Source organism: Poecilia reticulata, chromosome 15 (assembly GCF_904066995.2).
Source record: "Poecilia reticulata chromosome 15, P_reticulata-male-v2, whole genome shotgun sequence".
Taxonomy (NCBI): domain Eukaryota; kingdom Metazoa; phylum Chordata; class Actinopteri; order Cyprinodontiformes; family Poeciliidae; genus Poecilia; species Poecilia reticulata.
Genome location: NC_088844.1, coordinates 24,032,402 through 24,057,315, shown reverse-complemented (window position 1 = coordinate 24,057,315; position 24,914 = coordinate 24,032,402). Strand labels below are relative to the sequence as shown.

At 42.0% G+C, this 24,914-nt stretch overlaps 1 protein-coding gene across 6 annotated transcripts in view; it reads right to left on the bottom strand.

Annotated features, from left to right (window-relative positions):
• Positions 1-16,289, bottom strand: part of fgfr2 (fibroblast growth factor receptor 2) — a 54,963-nt gene extending 38,674 nt beyond the window's left edge. For 2 of the 6 annotated variants that reach the window (XM_081615978.1, XM_081615979.1), the window contains exons 1-5: positions 15,644-16,289; positions 12,724-12,986; positions 3,790-4,047; positions 3,390-3,464; positions 1,072-1,241 (exon numbers count right to left, since the gene is read on the bottom strand). In XM_081615978.1, coding sequence (XP_081472104.1) covers positions 1,072-1,241; positions 3,390-3,464; positions 3,790-4,047; positions 12,724-12,907 — 687 coding nt within the window. In that variant the 5' untranslated portion in view covers positions 12,908-12,986; positions 15,644-16,289. The remainder of the gene's footprint in view (positions 1-1,071; positions 1,242-3,389; positions 3,465-3,789; positions 4,048-12,723; positions 12,987-15,643) is intronic. The other 4 variants (XM_081615976.1, XM_081615977.1, XM_081615980.1 and 1 more) reach the window with 3 other exon arrangements.
• Between the last annotated feature and the right edge of the window lie 8,625 nt (positions 16,290-24,914).

Sequence of the window (24,914 nt, the reverse complement as noted above, 5' to 3'; positions counted from 1 at the left end):
GTGATTAAAATATTAAAAGAACATTTTAATTTAAATTAAATACATTACAAGCATCAAAGTTAACTTGTATACGGATGTGTGTCAGCAAAGGCAAACTTGTGACATTTGTACCACAGTTTTAATCTAAACTGGAGGAAACCTAAGTGGGAGTGTGCAAAGCATTAACAGCAGCGGCAGCAAAGCACTCATTTATTCAAGTGGGTTTTTCCTCTAATGAATAAATGTTGCATTTTTATGCTGCTGCAACAAAATCCATAAAGCACCTTAAATACAAACAAAATCCCACACAGGAATAACCAGCTAGTTTTTAACTGCAGCCAGTGGAACATTTTTCTGCCTGACTGAGTCCCCCTAACATCCTGAACTCAGTTCAACCCCTGATGCTACCTACTTTGTCTATACGTTACTGTCTGAGGGCATTTACCCTCTCAGTCCTGGCCTTATGTTTCTAATTGATGGGGCTAAAGAACCATTTCTCGTTACAGTGAGAGACTCTGCACAGTATCCTGGTGAGACAGCGTCCACGGATGAGCAATTCCAATTTCACACCAGAAACCCTGCCCTCGTTTTCTCTGTCTCATCTCCTCCCATCTCTCCAGTGAAGGGTGGAAAATAGGTGAAAGGCCAGTCGGCGAATTGTGGAAGGAATCATTTATTTTATTATTTTTCATATGTTTTGTAGAAATGTATCATTTGATTGGTACAAACTCTCAAAAAGTTTAGAACTCAGTGGTAAAATCAGAAAATTGAAAAAAAAAATAAAAAATGAAGCTAAAGCACTAAGCTTAAAGTGCAGCGTTTTCAGAGTTTTACCCAGTAACAAAATAAAATCACGTTCCCCCAGACGACCTGAATTTTTTTCCCAATCCAGGGTTTTAATTTATCATCTAAACCCTCCATCTAGTTTGATAATTATTTCAAACACATCTTGGATCAGTGCAACCACCCATGTATTTGCTGTAGTAGCGTTCAAGTTGCGCTACTACTTCCCTGAAAGCATATAGAAAATGTGTCATTAAGTAATTTTTTTAAAATGACAAATTTCATGTTAACTTTTTGTCTGGATTTTACCTTATATCCTCCCTTGCGGTCCTCCTGGCGGAGAGGCCTGCCGTTTTTCAGCCAACGCAGTGTTGGCTGAGGATATCCTCCAGCAGCACAGCGGAACTTCACTGTGGTGGCAGCTGGCACCAAGTGAAAGTTGTACTTCATCTTTTCTGGTGAAGTCCAGTATGGTGCGCCTGCAACCAGATAACAAGGCCACATTCAGTCATTTCCTGACAGCGTCGACTGTATCAACAGCTTGACTTCAGAGGAAAATGGGCTGGCTTAGTCCAGAGGCATGAAGGAGCGTGTCTGCAGAAGAATCCAACCTGAACCATTCTTAAAGAGGCCCCCCCCTTTTTTTTTTCTTGGCAACACTATCCAAACTGCCGTCTGCACAACATGACCTGAAGCTCTGAACTTCCACGACTAAACAAAAACACACTTTTCCTGTGGGCTCTGCAGGGAGCAACAGAAACCAAAAAAAGATCAGCTCTGTGGGGCTGGGCGTTGCTAGAAGGGTAATCGGACCATCACATTCAATTTTTATCTCACTCCACTTAACAGTTTTTTTTTTCTTCCTCCTGTTTCCTCCAATTACCATAGCTACCCTGTAAATCACTCGGCTATATACGGACGAAATAGCTGGAGAAACTTATCACGCCTGAAAAATCATTATGTCCCTCCATTGGAGAAAATTCCTAAAGCTTTTTAATAATGAAATGCAGGTCCATCATTCCACATATCCATATCGACTGTCTTTCTTGGGTTTTGTGCTCATATATTTCAATCTTCAGTCCCTCTGCAACTGGGAAAGTGATTGTCTAAGCAGATGGGACTGAAGACTGGAAGAGACACTCAAAGACAAACAACAACCCCAAACGGTCCTCCACACCACCACTTCCTCTTCTTCTGGCCGGAGTGCAAGTGACAGAGGGAATACCCACAGATTACACCATGACTCATCAAAGCAGCAATGCCCCAGGAGAATATTTGCTCCAAGATTTATTACTGGATGTCTAATCTGTGCACTACTATCAGATGCTTCTCATCTTGCAACAGCAGCACCAACCGGACATGTCCAGCATAGTTGGAAGGCTGCTTCAGAATCACTTTTCCCTTCCTCAGTGGGAGGAAAGAAAGAATCTTCACCTCTCAGTTTTTTCTTGCTTTTTCTGTGAAAGTATTATACAGACTGGTTTTTCTGGAGTTCGTATAACATTCTGGAAAATGACGTACAAAATAACCAGAAACTGCTTGAATCGTTACCGACTCTTATTCTGTGCAGGTTCCATACATTGAACAATACTGGAACTAACTTTTGGTATTTATCAAAACCAAAATAAATCGGCTTTACTTCAACATCCATAACCACTGACTAGATTTGTAAAGACTTGTAAATATAGATTGGAATTTCCTATGCCAAATACAGATTCTTTAAAGCAATCTATGTAAATATCAAATGTTAAAAAATAAGTTTTAGTCCTTTGTTTTAGATTTTGTGTTTAAGAACTGCTAATCCAGCTGAACTTAAAGTTTTATTGGTATTATTAGAGACTAAAAAAGCAGTGACATAGCCCTTCTTGAATTTGGAACAAGTGTGCATTCAATCAATAAGTTAAGAAAGCAAAATAATAATACATAAAATGTTAAAATTAATCTGTGGTGTAGGTAATCCAACATGGGATTTATCATTAAAATATAAATCAAGTTTTAGTTGATTTTATTTCAGTAAAAAAAAATTGAAAAGAAAAAATCAAAATTGTTTTTAAATTCCAATTTTCATTTTTTTTCCTTTACCTATCCACACCTGGAGAAATAATAAACACACATTCCATGCTTTTCCAGACTTTTCAAGACAAGACAGTATAGGAACCCTGTAAAACCGAAGCCCGAGTCGGCGCATCAGGCCCCGAGTGGGTGAAGGCTGCCGTTTCCCATCCTGTCTGTCCAAAGCAGCAGAACCATCAGACGTCTCCACAGATGAAGCCAAACTGTCTCACTGGCCCAACTGCTGTGGCCCCTCGTCTTTCAATAAGCCTTGTGCATCCGGACTCTCGCTCACGCACGGCTGTTTGTCCTCAGCTGGCCTCGGGTAAGCTGAGGTTATCTAACTCCGGCGCTGAGTCAAAATTTTTTCCCTCAAAGTTTCTCCAGAAAGCTAAATCCATCAATGTCCTTGAAGTTTACATATTACAGTTCACTTGTTCCTCCTTTTTTTATCGTCGCACTAATATAAGCTCCACTTGCAATGTTTCCTGAGAACGTCAATATGGAGACCTGGTGCTAAAATAGTAGTTCCTGCGTCGCATGTCTAGTTTCTAGTTCATTCATCCCATACTCACTTAACTGAACGCTGTCCGCCCAAGTGTCCTCTGACCGGTCTGTATCGTCCTCATCGTCCCCCGACCAGGTTGCATCTGCACAGAGTATCCATGGTTACCATCAACCATTCAGTCAACTCAAACGCACAAATGCCATCAAGCATCTGGAGACTTCCAGAGTTCCAATTCTTATTGGTTTTTTTGAGAAACAACTTTGAGTTCAGTCTTCTGGTCACTCAGGTTGTCGACTATCACTGCTGACCACACACCTAGTTCCTCAGCAGATTCTGTTCAAAGAGACAAAATCTTCCTCCACTTCATCCCAAATCCACAGCCACTTTCTGAGCTCAACCAAGTCCTCCCCACCCAACCATCTGTTCTGTCCTGCTCTGATCTGTCCTGCTCTGTCTCCCTGACTCACCTGTGACATTGACTATGAAGCAGACCGTGTCTTTGCCCACGCTGGTGCAGGCGTACAAGCCCGAGTCCTTGGGCATGGCATCACGAATCTGCAGCACCTCCTGTTCTATCAGTGTGCGGTTGTTGGTGCCCAGAGAGCCGCCATCTTTGGTCCAAGTGATGGTCCCCGTCACCGGCAGAGGACAACTCAGCTTCAGCACCTCGCCTGGGTGCACTGAGCACAACGTGGGCTTAAAAATTTGGTATTTGTTCGACGCCTCTGCAGAGCAAATGGGGAAGGTGGAAGTTGGGGGGGAGAGAAAAGGATTGAAGCAGAGAGAGAGAGAGAGTGCACAAAGAGGAGGAACAACAAGATGAGAGAGGAAGAAACAAGCCATAGTTTTGGAACTAACACACCACACACCATTTAAATCAACTTATGCAGGAGGAGAATTGAGGGAAGGAAAAAGCCCCATTGTAAGAAACCATAAAACTAGAAATTATCCACTATCTCCCAGTCAGCCGTTTGAAATGGATCCCATGGAAGCCCAGTTCAGTTATCAGTTGATTTGCATAATCAGCAAATGGATTCATGCAATATCTGCGATAGCAGCCAGTGTGGAGAAAATCCTAACAATTACTGTGAGCAGGTGAGTGTTAGTAATCTGCGTGTCCACACATTCCTGTCCAACCTCTAACGAGGATAGTATAGAAGTCAGGCAAACTGGTGTGCAACTGCAAGCACTGCTGAAGGTAGCACTGAATGTCAGCCTGTCAGAGAGGGAAAGCAGCGAGAAAGGTCTGGCGGAAACGCTTGTCAGGCAGGGGATCTGGGAAGGTAGGGGGAGAACCCTACGACTTTTTTTTCCTGATTTTCACTGTGCAACTAAGCTAGAAAACTCCTGACCCGGCCAACTCTTCTGTTTTCTCTCTGTCTCGTCTTCACTCTACTTCATAATTCCTTGGCTATGAAAGATCTACATCCCCTACACAGGATGTGCAAAACTCAGCCAGCAAGCAAGAAATAACACAGTACTGGAACTAAAGCGCAATAAAACCTACATTTCTTGGAGGAAAACCAAATCTGCCAGCTAGCATATATAACAAGTCCAGAATGAGGAGGGAGGAGGGTTTCCAATCCACGAAGACGAGTAAGGAACTCTGGGATCGGAGAGATTGTAACTTACAAACACACAGTCATGCAGCCCTGAAATTCATTCCCTCACTTGACATGTAAATAAGGCTTAAAACTTGCTACACTTTCAGTGCCTTGTGAAAGTATTCACATTTACCACTTTACACCAGCAAACATCCTATTTGTATTTAACAGAAGATAGTGAAAGCTGAAGTATTTTCACAAAATAAAAATAAAAAATCTCAAAAGCTTTCAACCCCATATGAAATCAATTTCTCTTAAGAACAGAACTAGCAGATGTGTCAACAGTTTCTCCTGTGACTCTCTGCAGCTCCTTTAAGGGCCTGATGCTCTGACTAACACTCCGCTTGGCTCTCAAATTAGGGCCACACTGTTCCAAGGGTTGAATGGTGGAGTGAACAGAGTCCCATGAGACATTCAAAGCTTGGGATATTGTTTTAATGCCTAACTCTGCTCTAAGCCTCTCTACAACTTGACCTTCACGATGCTGCTTGTTCACTAATGTACTCTAGGAATCATCTGATGCCTTCACAGAACAAACTGATGTGATTTAATTTCTGAAAGCAATTGTTTGCACTGGATTTTATTTAGGGCTAGATTTTATGTGTAATAATATTTTACCTTCCACTTTACAGTTATGGAGAATTTTGTGCTTGCATAGGATGAATGCATTAAAGTCTGTCGTGGTAACTTAGAAAAGCACAATATTCAACAGCAGGGATGCATGTTATGTTGCATGTTTCACATATTTCTATTGGCATTAGTCTGATAAATAAAACTGGGACAATATTAATAACTAATGTTTATTTGAATCTAGTTATCATTTGTGTATGTGTTTCAATATATCAGTGATAGATTGTCGGTTTCTTAGAAGACATGATTGTTTCGAAAAGTTAGGGAAATATTAACACAATGTCAGTAAATATGTGTAAAATCACCAATTACAGTGATATTAATATCAAATATCAACATCAGTCCAAGTTCTCATATCAGTGCCACCCTATTCGAGAGGTGTGAAGTAAAACTGGAAGGAAGGCAATTTTTTTTTCTCTCGGGTGAAAATGCAGCAATTTCCAAATGCTCTGAGTTTGTTGGAAACAGCCTAAGAACAAACCTGTTTAGAAAGATTGGAGAGAGGAAAAAAGCAGCAATGGAAAAGCAAACAAAACAAGCCAGTGATGATGGTAAATGAGGAGAGTTTTGGCTGGAGCCTGATAGGTGTAATTATAGAGGCAAAGGAACTCCCAGTTTTTCCCTACCTCAGCGCACCTTTTCAACAACACCCCCACCGCAGTCATATGTGCATGCGGTGAGTGTGTGTGTGTGTGCGTGTGCGCCTGTGGGGGTGTGCGTGCGTGCGTGTGTGTGTGTTGTTGAAAAACACCAGAATGCATTTAACACACACACGCACACACACGCACACACACACACACACACGCACACACACACACACACACACACACACACACACACACACGCGCACACGCACACACACACGCACATCACCGTTGAAAGGTTTGGGAAAGTCATCGAGCAACAATTCAGAAGTTGGGGCATGTGTGCAAACTTTGAAACGGTCCCCGCAGGCAAAGAGGCAGGTACAGTTCCAACATTGTCTTTGTTGCTACTAAAGCGGAAATAATTAACCCCTCCCTTCCCAGAAAGGCCTGAATGTGTGGTCTGATAGGAGGAGGGTCAGGTTGATTGATGGGGGGCTGTCTCCGCTACCTTTTTACAACATTTCTACACCGCAACCCTCCGCTTTGGCATTGCAGCTGCTGCAAGGTTTTCCTATTTATTAGCGTCTTAAATAAGTAACTGCTGGGATGCGGGTGTGGAGAACTTTAAGATGATCCTGACATAACGAAGCAGCACCTGGGATGTGAATACACACATGCTAAAACAAGTACGAAAGCAGTGGAAAAAAAGTCTCCAAATCTTATTAAAGGAAGCATGCAGGTGTTAGTTTTGTCATCCTCCATTTCTTATCACCGCTGTGTGCATCTGTCTCCCTCCATCAATCCCTCCTTCTCTTCCTCTGCCCTCCCTTTCCACTTTGTCCTCTCCTTCCCTCTCCCCACATATCCTCAACCCTCAACCTACTCCCACCAGTGACCCCGCTGACCCAATGCTGACCCTTCCGTAACCTGTTGACACTTCTCCAGCATACCTGATTGTTCATGGGAACCTCTGACATTCAAAGAGCGCAGAGAGGAACACCATTGGAACAAGCAGTTTGAACGGATTGCACAACACTTCTAATAATCTAGAAACAAATTACTTTCTCATTTCCCACTAAGCAGCTCTACTCCTCCTTGCCACTTTCATCTGTGTTCTTCTGCCCACGCAATTAGGTTTCAAAACTCGCTTTAGTGTCTCCTTTTCCAAAAAGCTACAACAGGTTTCAGGCAGTCCCTCCTCGTTCCTGTCGACGCTGGCGGTAATTAGTCCTGCAGCCTGACTGCAGTGAAACGCACACTGCAAAAACACAAAATCTTACCCAGTATTTTTGGGTGCAAATTTCTTAGAACACTTTAAATAAAACAAAGCTAACTTACAAGTAAATTTTCTGCAAGGCATATCAGCTTGTTTTGACAGTGTGACTGCTCTCAGTCAGCCTTTCTATCTGTTAGTTTTGCACAAGCCAGGATGTGGCTATTAGTTGTATTTTTCTGAGTTGATCCATCTGTTATTTATTTCCACTTATCTTCCCAGGGTCATGGCAGCTTTGGTGCCGATCTCCAACAATCACCGGGTGAGAGGGAGGATATTCCCTGGACAGGTCACCAGTAATGAAACTAATTTTTACCATGTTAAAGTTAAAAATAGCACCACAGGTGCTATTGGTGCTGAACACCAAAATCAAACTAACACTCCACATCACCCTGAACTCCATCAAGAAAACTTTTATTGCAATATTTTATGGTGCTATCGTGATAACGACTAAAGTGACAATATGAATGATTTCTGTTTTTTAGGTAACTGTGTGGCTGTGACTGCAGGGCAAAGAGATCACAGCCACACAAACACACATTTTCCGTTTGTGTGCTTCGTGGGACACCAGTCACATGTATTTATATTTACTGATACTGTCATTGAACAAACAGTGGAGGAAATAGTAAAAATAGCAATCCCGACAATATGGACAGATATGTTTTTTTTTTAAAATCATTCCTTGTAATTTATCACAACAGCAATAAATCAGGATTCTTTACGACATGAAAAATGCCCACCCCTGTTTTGCTGTACTCAATTTTATTTACAATCACGCACTACTGTATGATGGACTGTCATAAAATGCATTAAAAAAAATGTAAATGTAATAACACACCTATGAAGCTGCATGCGCTTCATCCAGTAGATGTTTAGATAAATTGAATTAACCAGTAGCTTTTTAACAGACCTACATGCATGAGCCAAATTAGTTTGGTTTAAGGCAGGCATCTTTATCTATGTGTACTTTTCGTTTCTCCTTTCCTTTCTCGTCCGACACCTCAGCGTGCCGATTCCGATTCCCATCTGCATCCAGCTGCGGACCAAACGGCCCAACCTGGCACAGGCAGAAGCTTTTCTAGGCTCCTTATCAGGCCAGCGTGAGGCGGAACGGCGCAGCGACAAGCCAAGGCAAACAACACACTGGGACCTTCACGACCAACGGTAAGTTAATAAAAGTCCTCGTGTGAAAGCTGCGCATCCAGTCCAAGAAGCCCCCGCCCCGAATCCTGTTGCTCACTAACACACACAAGCACACGCACATGCGCGGGTACACAGAGTGTGTTTATGTAGAGCTCAGTTCCACTGTCAAAGCCACACACTCCAGAAACACACTGCATGTCATTAACTGGCCAGCTGACACTTTTATGCATTTACAACTGCACTCCTACTGTGTAAATACCAGGGTGTTACAGATAGGCAGGTCTGTACCTCATTCTAGCACAAAAACTCTCATACACAGAGTTTTTCACTTGTTTAGCATGAGCTCATTTTGTAGCTAATTACTTAAGAAAATCAGGTAGCAAAATACATTCCAGAACACTTCACAACCTCCTTCTGAATGCAAACTTTAAATTCATCTCATTCCAGTGTCTGTCTAAGCACTGAGTCTCTTCCTTCATGTACAATGGAGCCTAGATTTATTTAACTACTGGAGTATTTTGGAAAAACCGCCTCTCTGCTGATCAGAGCGGGTTTTTTTTAGGAACAGAGTTTGGCAGCAGCTCCAGGAACGCAAAGCCAAACTGTGAGCCGACTTCAGTCAGCTGCTCTCATTCCAGGGTGCCTGGTGCCATGTTCATCCCACATGAAATACAAAAGGCACCCAATGTCAAAGACGCACACCTTTCAGATTAGGCTTCATTGTTGTTCGGTTCTGTCAGTGCGTTTTAATCGCTGTGAAAACGGAGAGCGCCTGGATGATGTAAACACTCCCGTAGATACTGAAGCGTCTGCGGCGACAACAATGGGTCTGTTGTGGAGGTTGTAGCCAGCGAGCTCGCTCCACTTCTTCTGTTACAGCAGCTACAGGTAAACAAACTAGCAGGGCCACCGGAGGTGCAGGCGTGGGCTCAAAGGAGACAAGACTGATATGCAATCTGAAGCATCTCCAGCAATCTGTGCTCCTCCACACACACACCCACACACACACACACACACATGCAGGTAGCGGTGTGACCCGAGCTGCAGGGCGGCTAGGGGTGGAGCTGCTGGAAATACTAAACATCTCTAAAGGGGAGGTTGTTGTTAGGTTAGAGGAAAATGAGGGATTGGTATTCTGTTTCTTCAACATCTGCGTACTACAGGTAGCATGTCACTCTGATTCAATCAAGTACAGCCGTTTGAGCTGAACAGAGAAACTGACTCAGATAAGATAGGACTGCACACGTTTTGCAATACTATGGAGAAGAATGTGTTGCACTTTCTCCAATATCGTCACCGTATTAGGATTTCATGTGATAATCCAAAACAAAGTGATGCCTGATTTTGAAACAAGGATGCACTCTTTTTTTAAAAAATGTTTTAATGATCAAAAGCATAAAAAAACACCAAGCTTTTATTTATAAAACGCAAGATTTGAAGAGGCATGTGAAAGTTAGAGTAAAAGTTCAGTCACTTTTACTCTGAAACCTCTGAATAAAATGCAGACCTACCAACTACCTTCTGAAGTCACAAAGTCTGGAAAATCAGTAAGCCATTAGCAGCATCATGCTGTGGGAATGCATTCCTTCATCACTGACAGGGAAGCCAACAGGGAAGACGGAAAATTTGAGACGAAAACTCAGAAGGAATGGAGGCTCACCTTCAGGATGGCTCAGTACAAGTTCAAACCTGAATCCAACTGAGAATCTTTGGCGATGTTTTAAAATGATATTCACAACTAAGTCTGCTGCAAATAAGCAATTAATCGGATAATAAAAGAAATTGAGCTAAATTGCCATTCTCCTGATGATTCATGTTCAGTTTTGTTTAAGGAGACATCATAATCCATTTGATTTGAGGTTTCAGTTGTGTGTGATTTTTGTTTCCGTTTTATTTATTGTCTTTGGCTGTTGTCTTTTATTTTACTTTAGTGTTCTTTGCAAAAATTTAAGTTTATTTGTCTTTGAGATGGAGGACTTGCATTAAGATGCCATTAGCAGCATACTACTTGAAAACGGTCTCAACAACAAAATCGTTTATCGCAGAAACTACTAGGGAAGCTTATCACCTAGTCAAATTTGTAATTGTGACAGGCCTATCACAACCACAGTCAAACAGATATGACTAAGCCTGAGCTGACATGCAAAGAAAAATGGTCATTAACTTCAGTTTCTAGATGCATAAAAGGTTTTATTTAGGGGTAACAGAGTAGGGAAAAATACAAATCGACATTTTTTGAAAAATCACATATCATTTTCCTTCCACTTTGCACAAGTAGGCAGCACTTAGTGCTGGGTTATGAATTAAAATCTCAATAAAACGCACCAAAGGTTGTGCTTATGCCTTGATAACCTGTGAGGTATAAATTCTTTTTACAAAGCCCTGCATGCCTCACCATGTGACCCCTCGAAGGTCTACCCATCCTAATCTCCAGTCACATGACTTCACCGCTGACCAACTCTCTGTAATCTTTCCAAGAGAAGGAGAAGTCAAATATGCACAAATCCTCTTAGAACTTTCCTAGAGGATTGTGTAACGCCGTGAAGCTCGCTCCGTCCTCCCCGTGGCCACATAGCGTAGCGTTCAAGCCGTGTGGGGGCTCTGAACTCACCAGCATGGAGCCAAACAGTCTGGCATAGAACAACAAAAACATCAGGACACAGCAGTTCAGGCAGTCTCTCATCAAGGCAGGCAAGAGGGATACGCTGACCTCCAGGGGAAAGGGCAGAAGTAGGTAGAGTGTGGGTGTGAAGGAGAAGGGGATTGTGGTTTAAAAAGTGATGCTCACTTGTTGGCCTAACTTAAAATTAGCATCCAGATTAAAGCCTGAGAACAAAGAGCTGAGGAATGCGGTTCACCGTCCGTCACAACAACTAATTAACTTGTCTCTAACCAGACTGAGACAAGCCTAAAAATACTAGAAAATTACACTACAGCAGTGCGAAGTGAGTTTCTGAAGCTTTAGGAACGACACGTTTGGAGGAACGCAGCAGAACTTTCCCTGTGCAGACGTGACTTTCTCTCCTCACCCTCTGTGTTCCTCTTCTAATGCAGGAAGGCTTAGTAGAGAGATGCCAGGATAAACACAGTCCCACCCTCGTTCTCTCTCTCTCTCTCACACACACACACGCACGCACACACACACACACACACACACACGCACACACACACACACACACACACACACACACACACACACACACACACACACACACACACACACACACCAGAAGGTCGCAAACCTGGCTTTAACACTCAATCACACCCTGGACCAGCAGAGGGAAAACAGAAAAGTGTGAATCACTCACCCCCTGGTGTGGAAAACAACACCTCATCACTCTGAAGTAAATTATTCTCCTTTTGTTTGTTTAATTTAATCACAAACTCAGTGGGAACTTGCAGATTTGTAATACTCTCCAAACACTTGACATCTATGGATAACTTTTCTTTATTTTTTACAGAAGGATATATTATTTTCCCTTTTTATCCAGCCCATAGAGTGGAGCCAAATTTCACTAAAACATCAGCATTTAAAGTTAGGATTGGTCATTTGATCAATCCCAAACACCTTCCAGCTGCAACAAACGTTTTCATGTGGACATTCATCCACCATTTACCTTTCAGTCATAAGCTCACATTGTTTAAGACAGGAGGCAACATTGTCTTTTCCATCTCTGTTCTATAAAAAATTGTCTGAGGTAAAAATTTGGTCACTGTTTGTCCCAAAATTGTGTTTTGAATATAATTGTACTGTGCCAAACTCAAAGAGAAGAGGAAGGAAGGAATCCATTGCTGAAAGACATTTAAAAAAGGTGCATATTATGCAGACTGTTATGCCTTTCTACTGTTCTGCTCTTTAAAGCAGAACCAGCCGATGAAAGCTGGTTAATTAGTCAGACAATCTGCAACACAAACATAGCACTCAGCTGCAGTTTTAAAAAACAGTGACGTGCGCCGTTCCTTTGGTTTGCACATGATCAAATATTTCATCAAATTTGCCTTTCTTGTGAGGTAAAGAAACATGCAGGAACCTTCTTTCAGCCAGCTGACTGGCAGTGCTTTGACTAGGCCAAAAAAAGCTCAACGAATCCAAAAGCATGAAACAAAATGTGTGTATATCTTTACACTTGTTCCTCCCCCCAGGCTCGTGCTCATGCTGCTCACCTTCAGGTTCCACGTTGGTCTCCTCCTCCCTGGTGGCGGTGATGGGCGGCCGGGCCATGCTGACGCTCAGCAGAGACAGCAAGACGGCGGCCAGCAGCCAGACCCACAGGGCCATCCCGTCAGAGGGGGACAGGGCGCCCCATGCCCCCCTTCTCCACCACCTCCCCCTGGACACTGATCCCATCTGAGGGGGTCCGCCCAACCATCAACTGCTGCGGTGGGGGTCAGCCTGTCACTCTCTGGAAATCACCCAGTCGCCTGGACTGGGAGGTGAAGGAGAAAGGAGGATTTTTGAATAAGAGGAGAGACGGAGACACTTTTATGTTTAAACAGCAACAAGAAATACTTGTTTGTATTGCTTATGTAGAAACTAGTCCTAGTTTACATTGACTTTGTTTTTGGAGTGGAGAAAGCAGAGAAATGCTGTCAAACAAGCCATGCCACAGGCATGCCGAAGCTGTGAGGCGGCGCAGCCACAATGCGTCTCCACTCCTGGTAATCATATGGATTGAGGGTATATCATGAGAGCTGTAACAGTGCTTTTAAGCGGCGTGCAGTCAAACCAGTTTGGTGTTTCTCCAAGTCCCATGGCCTGCCGCATTTCAAAGATCAGACTCAAAAATCTTTATTCAATTTCGCACAAATCTGAAATGGGAAAAATAAAAATGCTCCAACACCGTCGCCTGTTCCATTTTAGCATACTCATATATATTCCCCCCCCCTCTTTCAACTCAAACAAGGAAATATTTGTGAGCGATGAGGTGCAGCGGGTCTTAAAAAGCTCAGCCACCTCCTTCACTTCACTTTCATGTTCAACAGATGCACCAAACCTGTTGCCTTTTCCTGCTGCTGCTAATTGTTTTTAATAACATTCCCTTGACTCGATTATTAGACCAGCTTTAACTGGGAGGCAATATTTCAATACTGGGACACACGCATGTCAGCCTGTTTAGCCAGACATCTGCGGTTGAAGCGCGGTTTAAGTGTCTCTGGAGGTTTGCTCAAGTCACGCTTCCCTGCACTCCCTCTGTTCCAGCTGGACGTGTCGGCTGCTGTCACCCTCTGATTCTGGCTTTTTAAACAGAAATAGCAACTTACACTTTTTTTTTTTCATTTTAAACTTCCACAATTTTCCAGAATTAATTTTTAAAATGTTAGGTTTTTCCATCTTTTTTTTCCCCCCCAACACTCCAGACATGTTAAGCACATAAAATTTACCCAGTTGGGATTTATTCCACTAATCAGCTCTATTTTCAAGCCAACAGCATACATTTAAAACACTAAAACAGATTTCTTAAAGCACAACTAGTGAGGCTTTCATTCTGCTTGCAACAGTTCAAAAACTAACAATGATGGAGCTATTTGGTGTCTCAGCAAGACCCAGTTTAAAAAGTCAACTTTAAAAGGATGTTATAGAGGCCACAAAGAAGTGAAATTTCTCTGTTCGATCGTTTCTAATGAAAATGTTTTCAGTCATTTTCCATCAGTATCTCAGAACCAAACTGACAATAAGAAAATTCATGTTAGGATGAGGGTGAATCAAAGATAAACGATGTGATATGAATATGAAATAATGTCAAAACATGTTCTTTATTTATTTATTTATAAAGATAATGAACAATAAGTATCATCTGTAAACTTTAATATTTTTCATTGCTCAATTTCTTGTTTCTACACTTATGCAATCATAGGAAATGATAAAAATAAATACTTTTCCAGACTTTACAAGACTAAATAGGAACCCTTAACAGGAGGAAAATCACACATGATGTTGAAAATACGTCTTTAGAATTGATTCATTTCTTTTATCAGGCATGCATGTGTTTTGTTGATTATTGCAATCATTGCTCCGAAACTCATCGGTTCACTTATCCGGAACGTCCTAGAGCGAAATCAAAACAGGGATTACTCTCCAACTCTATGAAGAAAAATGTGAGATTGACAGAAACGGAATTAGAGGAAATAATTACTGCACTGCTTGAAAAACGCATTCCCTGCTGCAGAGTTTGGATTTTGACGCTGCCGACGTCAACTTCTGCGCCACACATGAGCACAGCTTTTTTTTTTTTTTTTTTTTATACTCCGGTTCTGAATGACATTTCTTGGCACTGCATGAATTCTCATTGAAATTCAAATCACTCCCCCCCAACCCCCCCCCCACCCCCCCTCCACAACGGGGGCTCATTTGGAGCTGCTCTGTGATTTAGGGCTCCGGCACCAAGCGGTGAAAAAACAACTGCAGTCACGGGGTAATTGGCACCATAAATGCCATGTAGGAAAATTAAGCCACGTAATAAATAACGAGGACACTTGTTAATGGGCTCTAAAGTGATGATGATGCAAGGTGTAGCGTAGCATGGTGTACCTTTCTAGAACAAACTCAGGCTGCACATTTTCCCTCAACACACCATCACTGTGGTGGCAGCATCACGCTGTGGGGAAGGGGAAGCTTTAGAGACATATCAGCTTATCACGACAACCCCTAAATGCACTGGATTCATTAAAGAATCAATAAATGATGTTATGAAATATATTTAAATTTAAAAAAAACAAACTCTATGCGTTTTATACAAAAATGTGGTGGTGGCAGCATCATGCTGTAGAGTGTTCTTTGGTGGGGAAGGTAGAAGAAAAACAACTGAGACTGAGGTTTATCATCCTGAGAGCGTTTTCACTTGTGAACTTCAACGTGTTCGAGGAATATGGGTAGTCATTTTACGCATAGAGCATTTTTTTTCATCTGAATATCTAAAAGTAAACTTCTACAGAGTTGTTCCTCAAGAAGCCCAAGAAGGAAACACGGTTGTCTTTCAACCTCTAACTCAAGGCGGCCGCAGGAGTCTTTACATGCAATACGTTGGGGAAGAGTTTGCGAAACTGCGTCCTTATTGTAAACAGACAACAAAAAAAAAAAACTTACCAGAGAGGACTAAAATCGTGGAGATCTCTGTTTTGACATGCACGGATAAGGGAGGAGAGGGCATGAGATGAATCCAGAGAGAGAGGAATGTTTCCAACACCACAATGCAGCTAAAAAACGGAGGAAAAAAATCGAGGCGCTGCCTTTTCTCAGCTTACTATTCCACAATCAGCCGGCATCGACTCTCATCAGATATATCCAAACCCAGATTTGCAGCTGCAGTCTAATGCCATGCAAGGAAATCCGAGTTCACGCAACTTATCCTTCGAAAACAGCGCAGAAAACCATGTCGCTGTCCCCCACTTTCTCCGAAACTTTCCTCCCCGTCACCAAGTTCCTTCCAGAGCGCAAAACATGCCCGGAGCTCCCGAGGTGCACACTTGTCAACTAAACAGAAAGTCTGCAGGCGCTACGGACGTGGAAGGAGGCTGAAACTGGAGCAGAGGATAGTTGTCCGATGCGGAATGTCATAAAATCCATCAAATCTCGGTTCCCTCCGGAGCGAGAAGCGTCTTTACGCGTCTTCTTCCAGTCCTCCACCAACAGCCTTCGCACGGTCTTCTCAGACTCTTTTGTCAGGTTTAGGTTTTTTTTTCTCATTCTTACGTCTTATACACCGCCCTCCTCCTTCCATCCAGAGGGTGTCACTCCCCCAATCCCCCCCTTCGCACTCACAAGAAGTTGTAATTCGAGCCACTTCCTGGCCACAGTGCCTTTGGGCCCTGCCTTCCTCCGCCCATCACATACTACAGACTTCCCTGCGCTCAAACTTGCTCTCACACGGGGTCCAACCCGATTTGAGCGCCTGTGCTGCTGCTCCGCTCCGTAGCTGTCCGAGCTCAGAAATACAACGCCGCCTAGTGGAAAATTAAAGAAAGGGGCGCAACCAGATGTGGAGTCCAGTCGTCTCTATCCTGCCCTGCGAGCCGTTCAGATTTTAATGGACACGATTACAGCCCGCAAACTCCATAAAAACGCAACTATTAAACTCTGAGATGAAAAATACATATATTTTACAAAATAACCAAAATAGCTACTTTTGCAGTAGTATAATAACCTCAGTTAGTTGCGTATTTATGCATTTATCCCTCTGGTACGGATACACTTGCCTTGAACTTTTCCACATTTTGTCTCATTACAACCCCAAACATCACTGCATTTTAATGTATCTGACTGAGGAACACAAAGCAGTGCATAATTATGAGAATGAAGGAACATCAGATATGGTTCTGAAACTTTTGCAAAGAAATATAAGACAAAAAATGACCTCTTTTTGCATATATGAAGACCGATAATTGGCATCCTTATTTGCAAAATAGATCAAGCTCAGTCAGATTGTATGGATGCAGTTTATTTAAGTACTTTGACTAGGCCATTTAAACCAATGCATATGCTTTTGATCTAAGTTATTCCATGCCAGCTGTGGCTGCATGTTCAGGGTCAAAATCCTGCTGGAAGGTGAACCTTTGCCTACGTTTCAAAAAGGTTATTTTTCTACAATTGTACTGTATTTTACCTTCATCCTTCTTCCCATCAACCCTGACCAGTTTATCTAACCTCTACTGAAGTAAAACATTCCCACAGTATGATGGCACCACTCCCATGTTTCACAGTGGGAATGTGTGAGGATGATAGGAAATCCTGTTTACACGATTTCTTACAGTTTATTTCAACAAGGGTTTTTTTTCTTCTCATGTCTCTTCCATGAATGACACATGTTGTTTTATCTCCTAACCCTGCTTCAAACTTAAACAAAACCATAACTTGTCTGCTGGGTTCCTGGATCTTCGTGATGCTTTGTTTTATTCTAAAATCCAGTCAAATATATTCAATCTTGTGGTCGTAATATGAAAACGTGTAAAATATGTTTCAGTGAGTCAATGAGGGTAAACAGAATCTTTGAGGATAGCTCATGCAGTCACAACCCCCCTCCCCCATATAAAATAGCTTGCAGCATCACCGAGTCTTAGAAAGTGTCCTATAAATGATCTGTCTGCAGCCACCTCAGGAGAGAGAAGGCAGCCCCCCTGCAGTTTGTCCCCCACTGCCTCAAGCTGTCTCCTGCATTTGTTCGGCCGTTCAAGTGCTCTGAAAGAGACACAAGAGAGGCTGGAAAACTCTAATCTCCGCAGTTTTTTATTTTTTTTATTTTTGTCTCCTTTTCAGCTTTTTTTTTTTTTTTTTTTAAACCGCATCCATTCAAATCGAGGAGAGGCCCTAACAAGACTCCAATGTAAAGACTCGAAATGTGAATGGTGAGTTTTGGGTGATTGTTTTTTGTCTTCCCCCGTCTCTTCCTGGCCCAGTGAAGCCGTCAGATAACACCGGATCTGACAGCTTTGGGTTGGAATAAAGAGGGAGCCAGAGGCGGGCCTGCAAAGTTCGAGTCATTTTTCAAGAGTGGGACAAAATGCCCCCCACAGTTTCTCCCTCTCTGTGTGTCTCTTTCCTTCCTTCCTTCCACGACACAAGTCTATTTACAATCAATTTATTTCCCCAGCACTCAGGCAGCCCACATTGGAAAGAAAAATCATCCAGCAAGAGTCTCGGGGCCCTTTGACTGAGCACTGGATGCACTCGGTGCCCTTGCTCTGAGGTATCCTTCAACCTGTCACCGTCTCCTTTGTCTCCAACCTTTTCTTCTTACTTTTCTTCCCCCCACCCACCTCTGCACTATTCTCCTCGGTGTTTGGACAGAGTGAAAGAGAAAGAAACACAATCAGCCTCTTAAATGAACTTATAGATTTCTTGTTGCTGCTGATGGGGTTCATGAGGACGGGCGCTAATTGCAACGCTTGTCCAGCATTGTGTTGATGTGGGAGAAGTTCTCACTGCTGGGGCTGAATCAGAACAACTAACAAGTCATTAGCAGCACCCCCTGCTGATATGATGATTTTAAATGCTGCTGGAGTAAAATAATCATTACACTCGCTTTACGTCCTGGCATTTTCCAAAATGTGGCTCCGACTTTCAAAAGTTTGAAACTGGTATTGTTTTGTTGTTGTTTTTTTAATGCAATCCTTGGGAAAACAGCAGCGAGTTTGTTTTAATTTCAGTCAAACCCCAAGAGAAGAAAGCATGAAACTTTCTGAGTTAGATCAAAGCCGCCCTAAAGGAATTATGTGTGTGTTTATTCCTGAATAACGGTAAGTGTTGTGACTCTAGCAGGGAAAAAATATTTAAATAAAAATGTACATTTTTAACTTCGTTTTTCAGGGGATTTTATGTCACAGGCTCATACAAGAAATGTGAAGTCGAGAGATGGTAAGTTTTTAATTTTATACAAATCTGAAAAGTGTGCCTTGTACTTGTATTTAGCTCCACTGAGTTAAGGTACTCTAAATTCTACCCATTTATCTTTGCATAATTGTTCAAGTTCACTCAGATTGGATGGAGGCAATCTTTAATGATACATTTTCAAGTCTAGCTAGATTGGATTTAGGTGAGTAGTACTTTGACTGGGCCATGCTGACACATGAATGTTGTATCTTTATGGTTCTTGTCTTGCTGGAAGGCAAACCTTTTGACGTTTTGCAGCCTATGAAGATTTTTTTCCCCACACTTTTTCTCATCAACTCTGACCAGCCTTCCTGTTGCTTCCTATCGAAATAAATCATCCCCACTGGATGATACCGCCTCCACCATGTTTCACAGTGGGAATGTTTTCGAGGTGATACACTATAAAGAATAGCACGTACTGGCTCAACCTCTGTTGAATTAAGTCAGTCACTTTAAAGAGGATGACTACTTATGCAGTCACTTATTTTATGTCACATGTTTTTATTTGTTCTGTTTTTGCAGAGATGCGTTTTCACTTTCACATTTTTCAATCAAAAATGCCAGATGTTGGTTTACACAATTAATTTGTGAAAGCAATAAAAGAAAAAGCAAGTTGGTGAGAACTAACTTTACATCAGAAGTCCAAACAGGGCCATTTTAGTGTTAACATATTGTAGTGCCTGTCCATACTGAAGTCAGTTTTTAGAGTGCAGGTTTCCCTCCAGTCTGCTTGTTCTCACTGTGGATCAGAGCACAAAAAAAACCTACAGAGACAGTCACTGTTTTCATTTCTCTTCTTTCTCAGGTTAACAATGAAGCAGTGCGTTATGATAACTTTGCTACGTCAGATTCAAGAGACATCCCTTTTGTTATTCCGCCAATGTGTCGCTGACGCTGAACAAATAAAACATAAAACGTGGACGAGTCACACTATGAGCAAAATATGAACCTAATGTGTGACTGTGTGATGATGGGGGATGGGAAAGATTGGAGTGAGATGTAGGAAGTAGGAGCCCATTCAAGTCTCTAATTCAAACCATGTATTCCATGAAACAAGAGCCTGAGCTAAAAAGTGTGAAAGGAAAGTTTTGGTGTTTGGTTAGAGAGAGAAAAACAGGCTTCCTCTAATTTTGTAATGTAAATATTTTAGTTTTTTTTTTCACACTTTCTGAATCTTTGGTGCATTTCTTTAAATAATAATTAAAAAAAAGTTATTTATCATACTTTATGATGCAGATATTTACACAACCTGCAAAAACCAGACTGCAAGATAAGGCAGCTATATTTACATACAGAACCTTTCAGCGAAATGCAGTTTAAAGTGATAGTACACGAAGAAAAAGACAACACACAATGTAATACAATACATTGTGTGTTGTATTACACACAATGTATTGTGTGTAATACACAATACATTGTGTATTACACACAAAGGTTAAGATAGGCAGCAGCAAATAGGAAGATTTTTAAGCTAGTTTTAAGAAAACCTTAGATGGGAGCATTCCTGCAGCAAACAGGAAGCTTATTCCAGATTTTGGTGCATGATAGCTAAAAGCTGCTTCAGCATGCTTCGTTCAAACTCTTGGAATAGTTAGTAGATTTAATTCAGATGTTCTTAAAGGTCTTGATGGTACATTGCAATGAAGCAGGTCGGAGATGTAGTCTGGGCTTTTAACATTTAGTGCTTTGTAAGCCATCACTTAAATCTATAAACTCTATTCTTTGAGCCACAGGCAACCAGTGCATATAGACCACAAAACTGGACTAATGTGTTTGTCTTGTTTTAAAGGCAGAGGGAAGGAAAACAATGAAGGAAGGTTGGAAGGGTATAAGGAAATAAGGGAGAAGAGAAAGAAAGGCAAAAAAGAAAAGGAAGCAAGGAGGGAAGGATGCAAAGAAGAAAAAAGGAAAGGACAAAAGGAAGAAAGTAAGGAAGAAGGGAATGAATGAAGATTGGAAGGACAAGCATATTTCACCTATAATAAAACATTTTCCCATGTAATGAAAATTGGCAGATTATTTACTGTAGGTGAAATAATCTGCCAAAGAAAGATTAAGGAATTATGGACATAAAAAAAGATCATTTTTCTTGCTGAAAAGTTACTTGTAAGTAGGTTTTGCCTCATTTCAAGCCCACTAAGATATTTGCACTAGAAACTAGACCAAGTAGACTTGGAAAGATTTTTGCATTTTTGCAGCGTAGACAAATGAACAGAGAATGAAATCTGGAAACACAAATCAGTGTTTTCTTTTCTACACTCCTTCAGACTTGGAAAACAAAGAAGTCAAATTCCATTATTTTCCACTGGCGAAAGAAATTAACTTGAAAAATGGACAGCAACTCCATGTTGGAGTTTTATGCTTACTTCTGCTCTCTCTCACCTGGCCTGACTCAAGTCATTTTGCCGTTCTGCTTTCACACCCAGGGGCCGCATGGTGCATGTCAGAGCATCGTCCTGCCCACCGCCCACTGGGTTCGCTTCATCTGGACACCCAGGCCTCCGCTGTCTTCTCCTCCCCCTTAGCAGGTAAGAAAGAGCAGGCATAGAGGGAGTGCTTGAAGGGGAGTGGAGGCTCAATCACCCAGATTCCTCTCATGTTTCCACCTCGGTGCTCTGGAGTGTTTGGAATAGCTGGGATGCCTGCTCGCTGTCAGGCTCAGCTGAAAGGCGGACATCAGAAAACTAGGGTGGCATTTGCAGCATAAAATTGAGACTTTGATTGTCCCGACTTCCTCAAGCTGCAGAGGGAACAAAATAAGACCTGCAAACGTTCAGCTTTACTTTTGATCAGCATGCTTTCCCTCCCACCTGACTGGCATCCATTACTCCCAATAAAAATAACAGACCTCTGTTTTTTCCACAGAGAACCTCAGACAAATGCTGAGTGGAACTGACAACTTTAAACCTCCTCATAAAGTGAGGAATGACCACAGATTTTTTTTTTCCTGGCTTTTCAACACTGATAAGGACTTTCTCCCTCGTTTTTCACTCTCCACCTTTGTTTCCAAATCTCTCTTTTATTTCACCCTTCCTCTCTCCTATTTATCCAGGGCTCAATAGTCACACTGCGCACGAATGCCAGCATTGTGCTCACACACACATAAATACAAACACATTACACAGCTCATTTGGTTCAGAGAACAGGTCACTTCAGTCGTTCCGACTATGATGCATCACTTTGTAAGTAAGGACTTCAGACTGTACACAGAATTTGTTTTTCACCCCAATCTGTCTGCCTTCTAACAGGTTAACTACATCAACCCTTATCTGCTGTGCCACAAAAGGGGCAAACCTTCATTTTTTTTGTTGTTTTTTAAGAAAGATAAAGCCAAAATGATCTGTCAGTTATTCACGGGTTCTTTGTTAGTCTTTCACCGGAAAAAGAAGAAAAAAAAATCAAACTTAACATCATAATTCTGCTGTCAGATAGACCACACGTTTCAGAAAAAACAAAAAAAATCATTCAAAATTGACTACAACAGACTTAACGGTCACAAGCCCTTACACACACACACACACAAAATAAAAACACCAGGTTAAAAGTAACATATTTAAGTTTTTCGCTTTTTTGCAAAAGAAAATCCTGGATGAACTATGGATTGATCCAGTCCTGGGTTTAACCAGCGACATCACCAAAGGAGGGTCGGCTACAGTGACCCACCCGAGCCAAACAGTTCCTATCAGCTTAAGATTTTATGACAATGAACTCAAGAAAAATTGGACTTTAAAGCTTGGTATAAGCTTGAATCATGTACATTCCAACAACAGCTCTAGGTGAGTCAGAGATGGGACAAAATATGCCACTTTAACTCCACTGTTAAATTTGGTGAAGGATCTGGCATGCATGTTATTGCAAGTGTACTAAGAACAACAAGACTTTCCTTGTTAAATAAAAGTAAAATAAATAGACTGAAAAAATATATAAATGCTATGAAAAAAAAACCCTGCTGTTAGGTAAAGAGAGGGAACCAGAACTTTTCACAAAGTACAAAGACTGAAGAAAGAGGCTGAAAATCCCAATGTGTGTTCTGTAAGTTTGTGAAATGTTATGGAAGACGATTATCCTCCTGATAAAGTTGTTCAAAGCACTAACAATAACAACGTTTGGAAAATTTGAAGAGCATTTGTTTATAAAATTATGATTTGCACTAAACTATTTTTTTTTATTTAAGTAATGTAAAGCCTTGATTTCTGACAAGGAGTTGGATAAGTAGATTAACTAAAGTCGCAGCCTGTAAATTGCCTCTAACTCACTTTTGTAAGTATTAGACTTTAACCATGGCTTCACAGCTCCCCTGTCTAAAAGAATCCAAATCCCTCTATACACACCTCAAAAGCTCATTAACTTAATGACTTAATTTAGGTTTAAGATTTAAAACATGTTCCTGCTGATGTTGGCAGTCTGTTATTTTAAGCGTGGACGTGCTGCTGGGCAAATTTACCTACAGACAGACTGTTGAATTCAGTGGATAAGGCTGCAGTGATCCATGCAGTTCCCCTGACCAGCACAGCAGGAAGTCAGGTTAAACATTACACCAAGCACTGAACCAAACTGTTCCCCCGAACCAGCGGCCGCTCTGACTGACACAGGATGTGTGCTTTGTAGTGCCCACAATCTACTGCTCTTTTCCAGCAACTCTATCCGCCGCTGCGAAGAGAACTGATGCTATCTTTGATGATGTCCTCAAGGACTCCCTTTTTGAGACAGAGCGGCTTCTGAAAGACTTTCACTGCAGGTGTTTCCTATTGTGAATCTTTTCACGTTACGCAGGTGAATCCAGCCTCTATGAGAGACTTTCGGTGAGAGTTTTTTTTTTTTTTTTCGCAGATGGTGGTGGTAAGCGACGCACTAAAGTGGGGTGAAGAAAGAAAAAGGATAAACTCATACTCAGGGCCTCTCTGGACTGCCCACCTTTTGACAGAGCAATGCATTCCCGGCATAGACGTGGCTTTCATTGTGTTTATAGATTGAGGGAGGCCCAAGGAATAAATCATGGGGTCATTGAATAGGCTGTCTGACCTTTAACCTCCAGGCTGAGAAAAGACCCTGCTCTATGTCCTGATGTCATCAGCAAGTCATTACCGCCAAGGCTCTCAACACCTCGACCATCCTACCCTAATGCACTCCATCGACGTGCTGTTTGAATATCCCCCCGGCTGTGGCACTTAAATCACTTGTTAGCGTGGCAGTTATAGACTTGACCTTGCCTTGGCGCTGCTTTCCATCCCCTGCTTCCCTCACATCAAGCCATGTTTATAGTTTCTTCTGCCCCTTTTTCCTGCCCCAGTCCAAAGTACCCTCAGCTACAGAGGCAGTACACCAAACTCAGACAAATACGCTTTATGTGGTTCGGTTGGCTGCTCACAGCAAACTTTTGTGTCGCTGCTTTTTCTCAAAGTACGCAAGTCCATGTTTTCAGCCTGGACCTCTGTGCTAACGTGGGCTTTTGAAAGCAGCAGCTCATCCAGAAGATGTTTGGACATGTGTCAGTGGTCCGTCGAGAAGAAGCATGTTTGCTCTTGTGTGGGTGACAGAGTCTGTTAGAATGAGACCGAGGCTCTGAGGCCAAGCTTGTGTTTTCTTAAGAGACACTGAGGTGAACTGAGGTTAACTATTTTGACCGTGAACGCCAATCTGAGACCTAATTTGAGCTGAGAGGTCTCCCGAGGAGTAACCTCCTCACCAGGACCCTGACCTTTAAACCCTCCAAGCTGCCTCTGCTCTATATCCAGATAAACAGATACAAGAGAGGGGTGAAAGTTCCCGAAATACGTCTTTTAGTAAACATTTAATACAACCCTAACTGGAAGTTGGCAGTGTGTTGGAAAAGGTGTAGCTTTTTTGTCACGCTTAAATGTTTCCAGAAAATAATTTTGACTTTGTCGAAAGACAGCCTGAGTAAATACAAAATGCAGTTTTCAAAAATGGCTTTGTAGCTCTTTCCAGACTGATAGATGTCAGTGAGTCTGCTTTTTATCTGGTCTGGAAT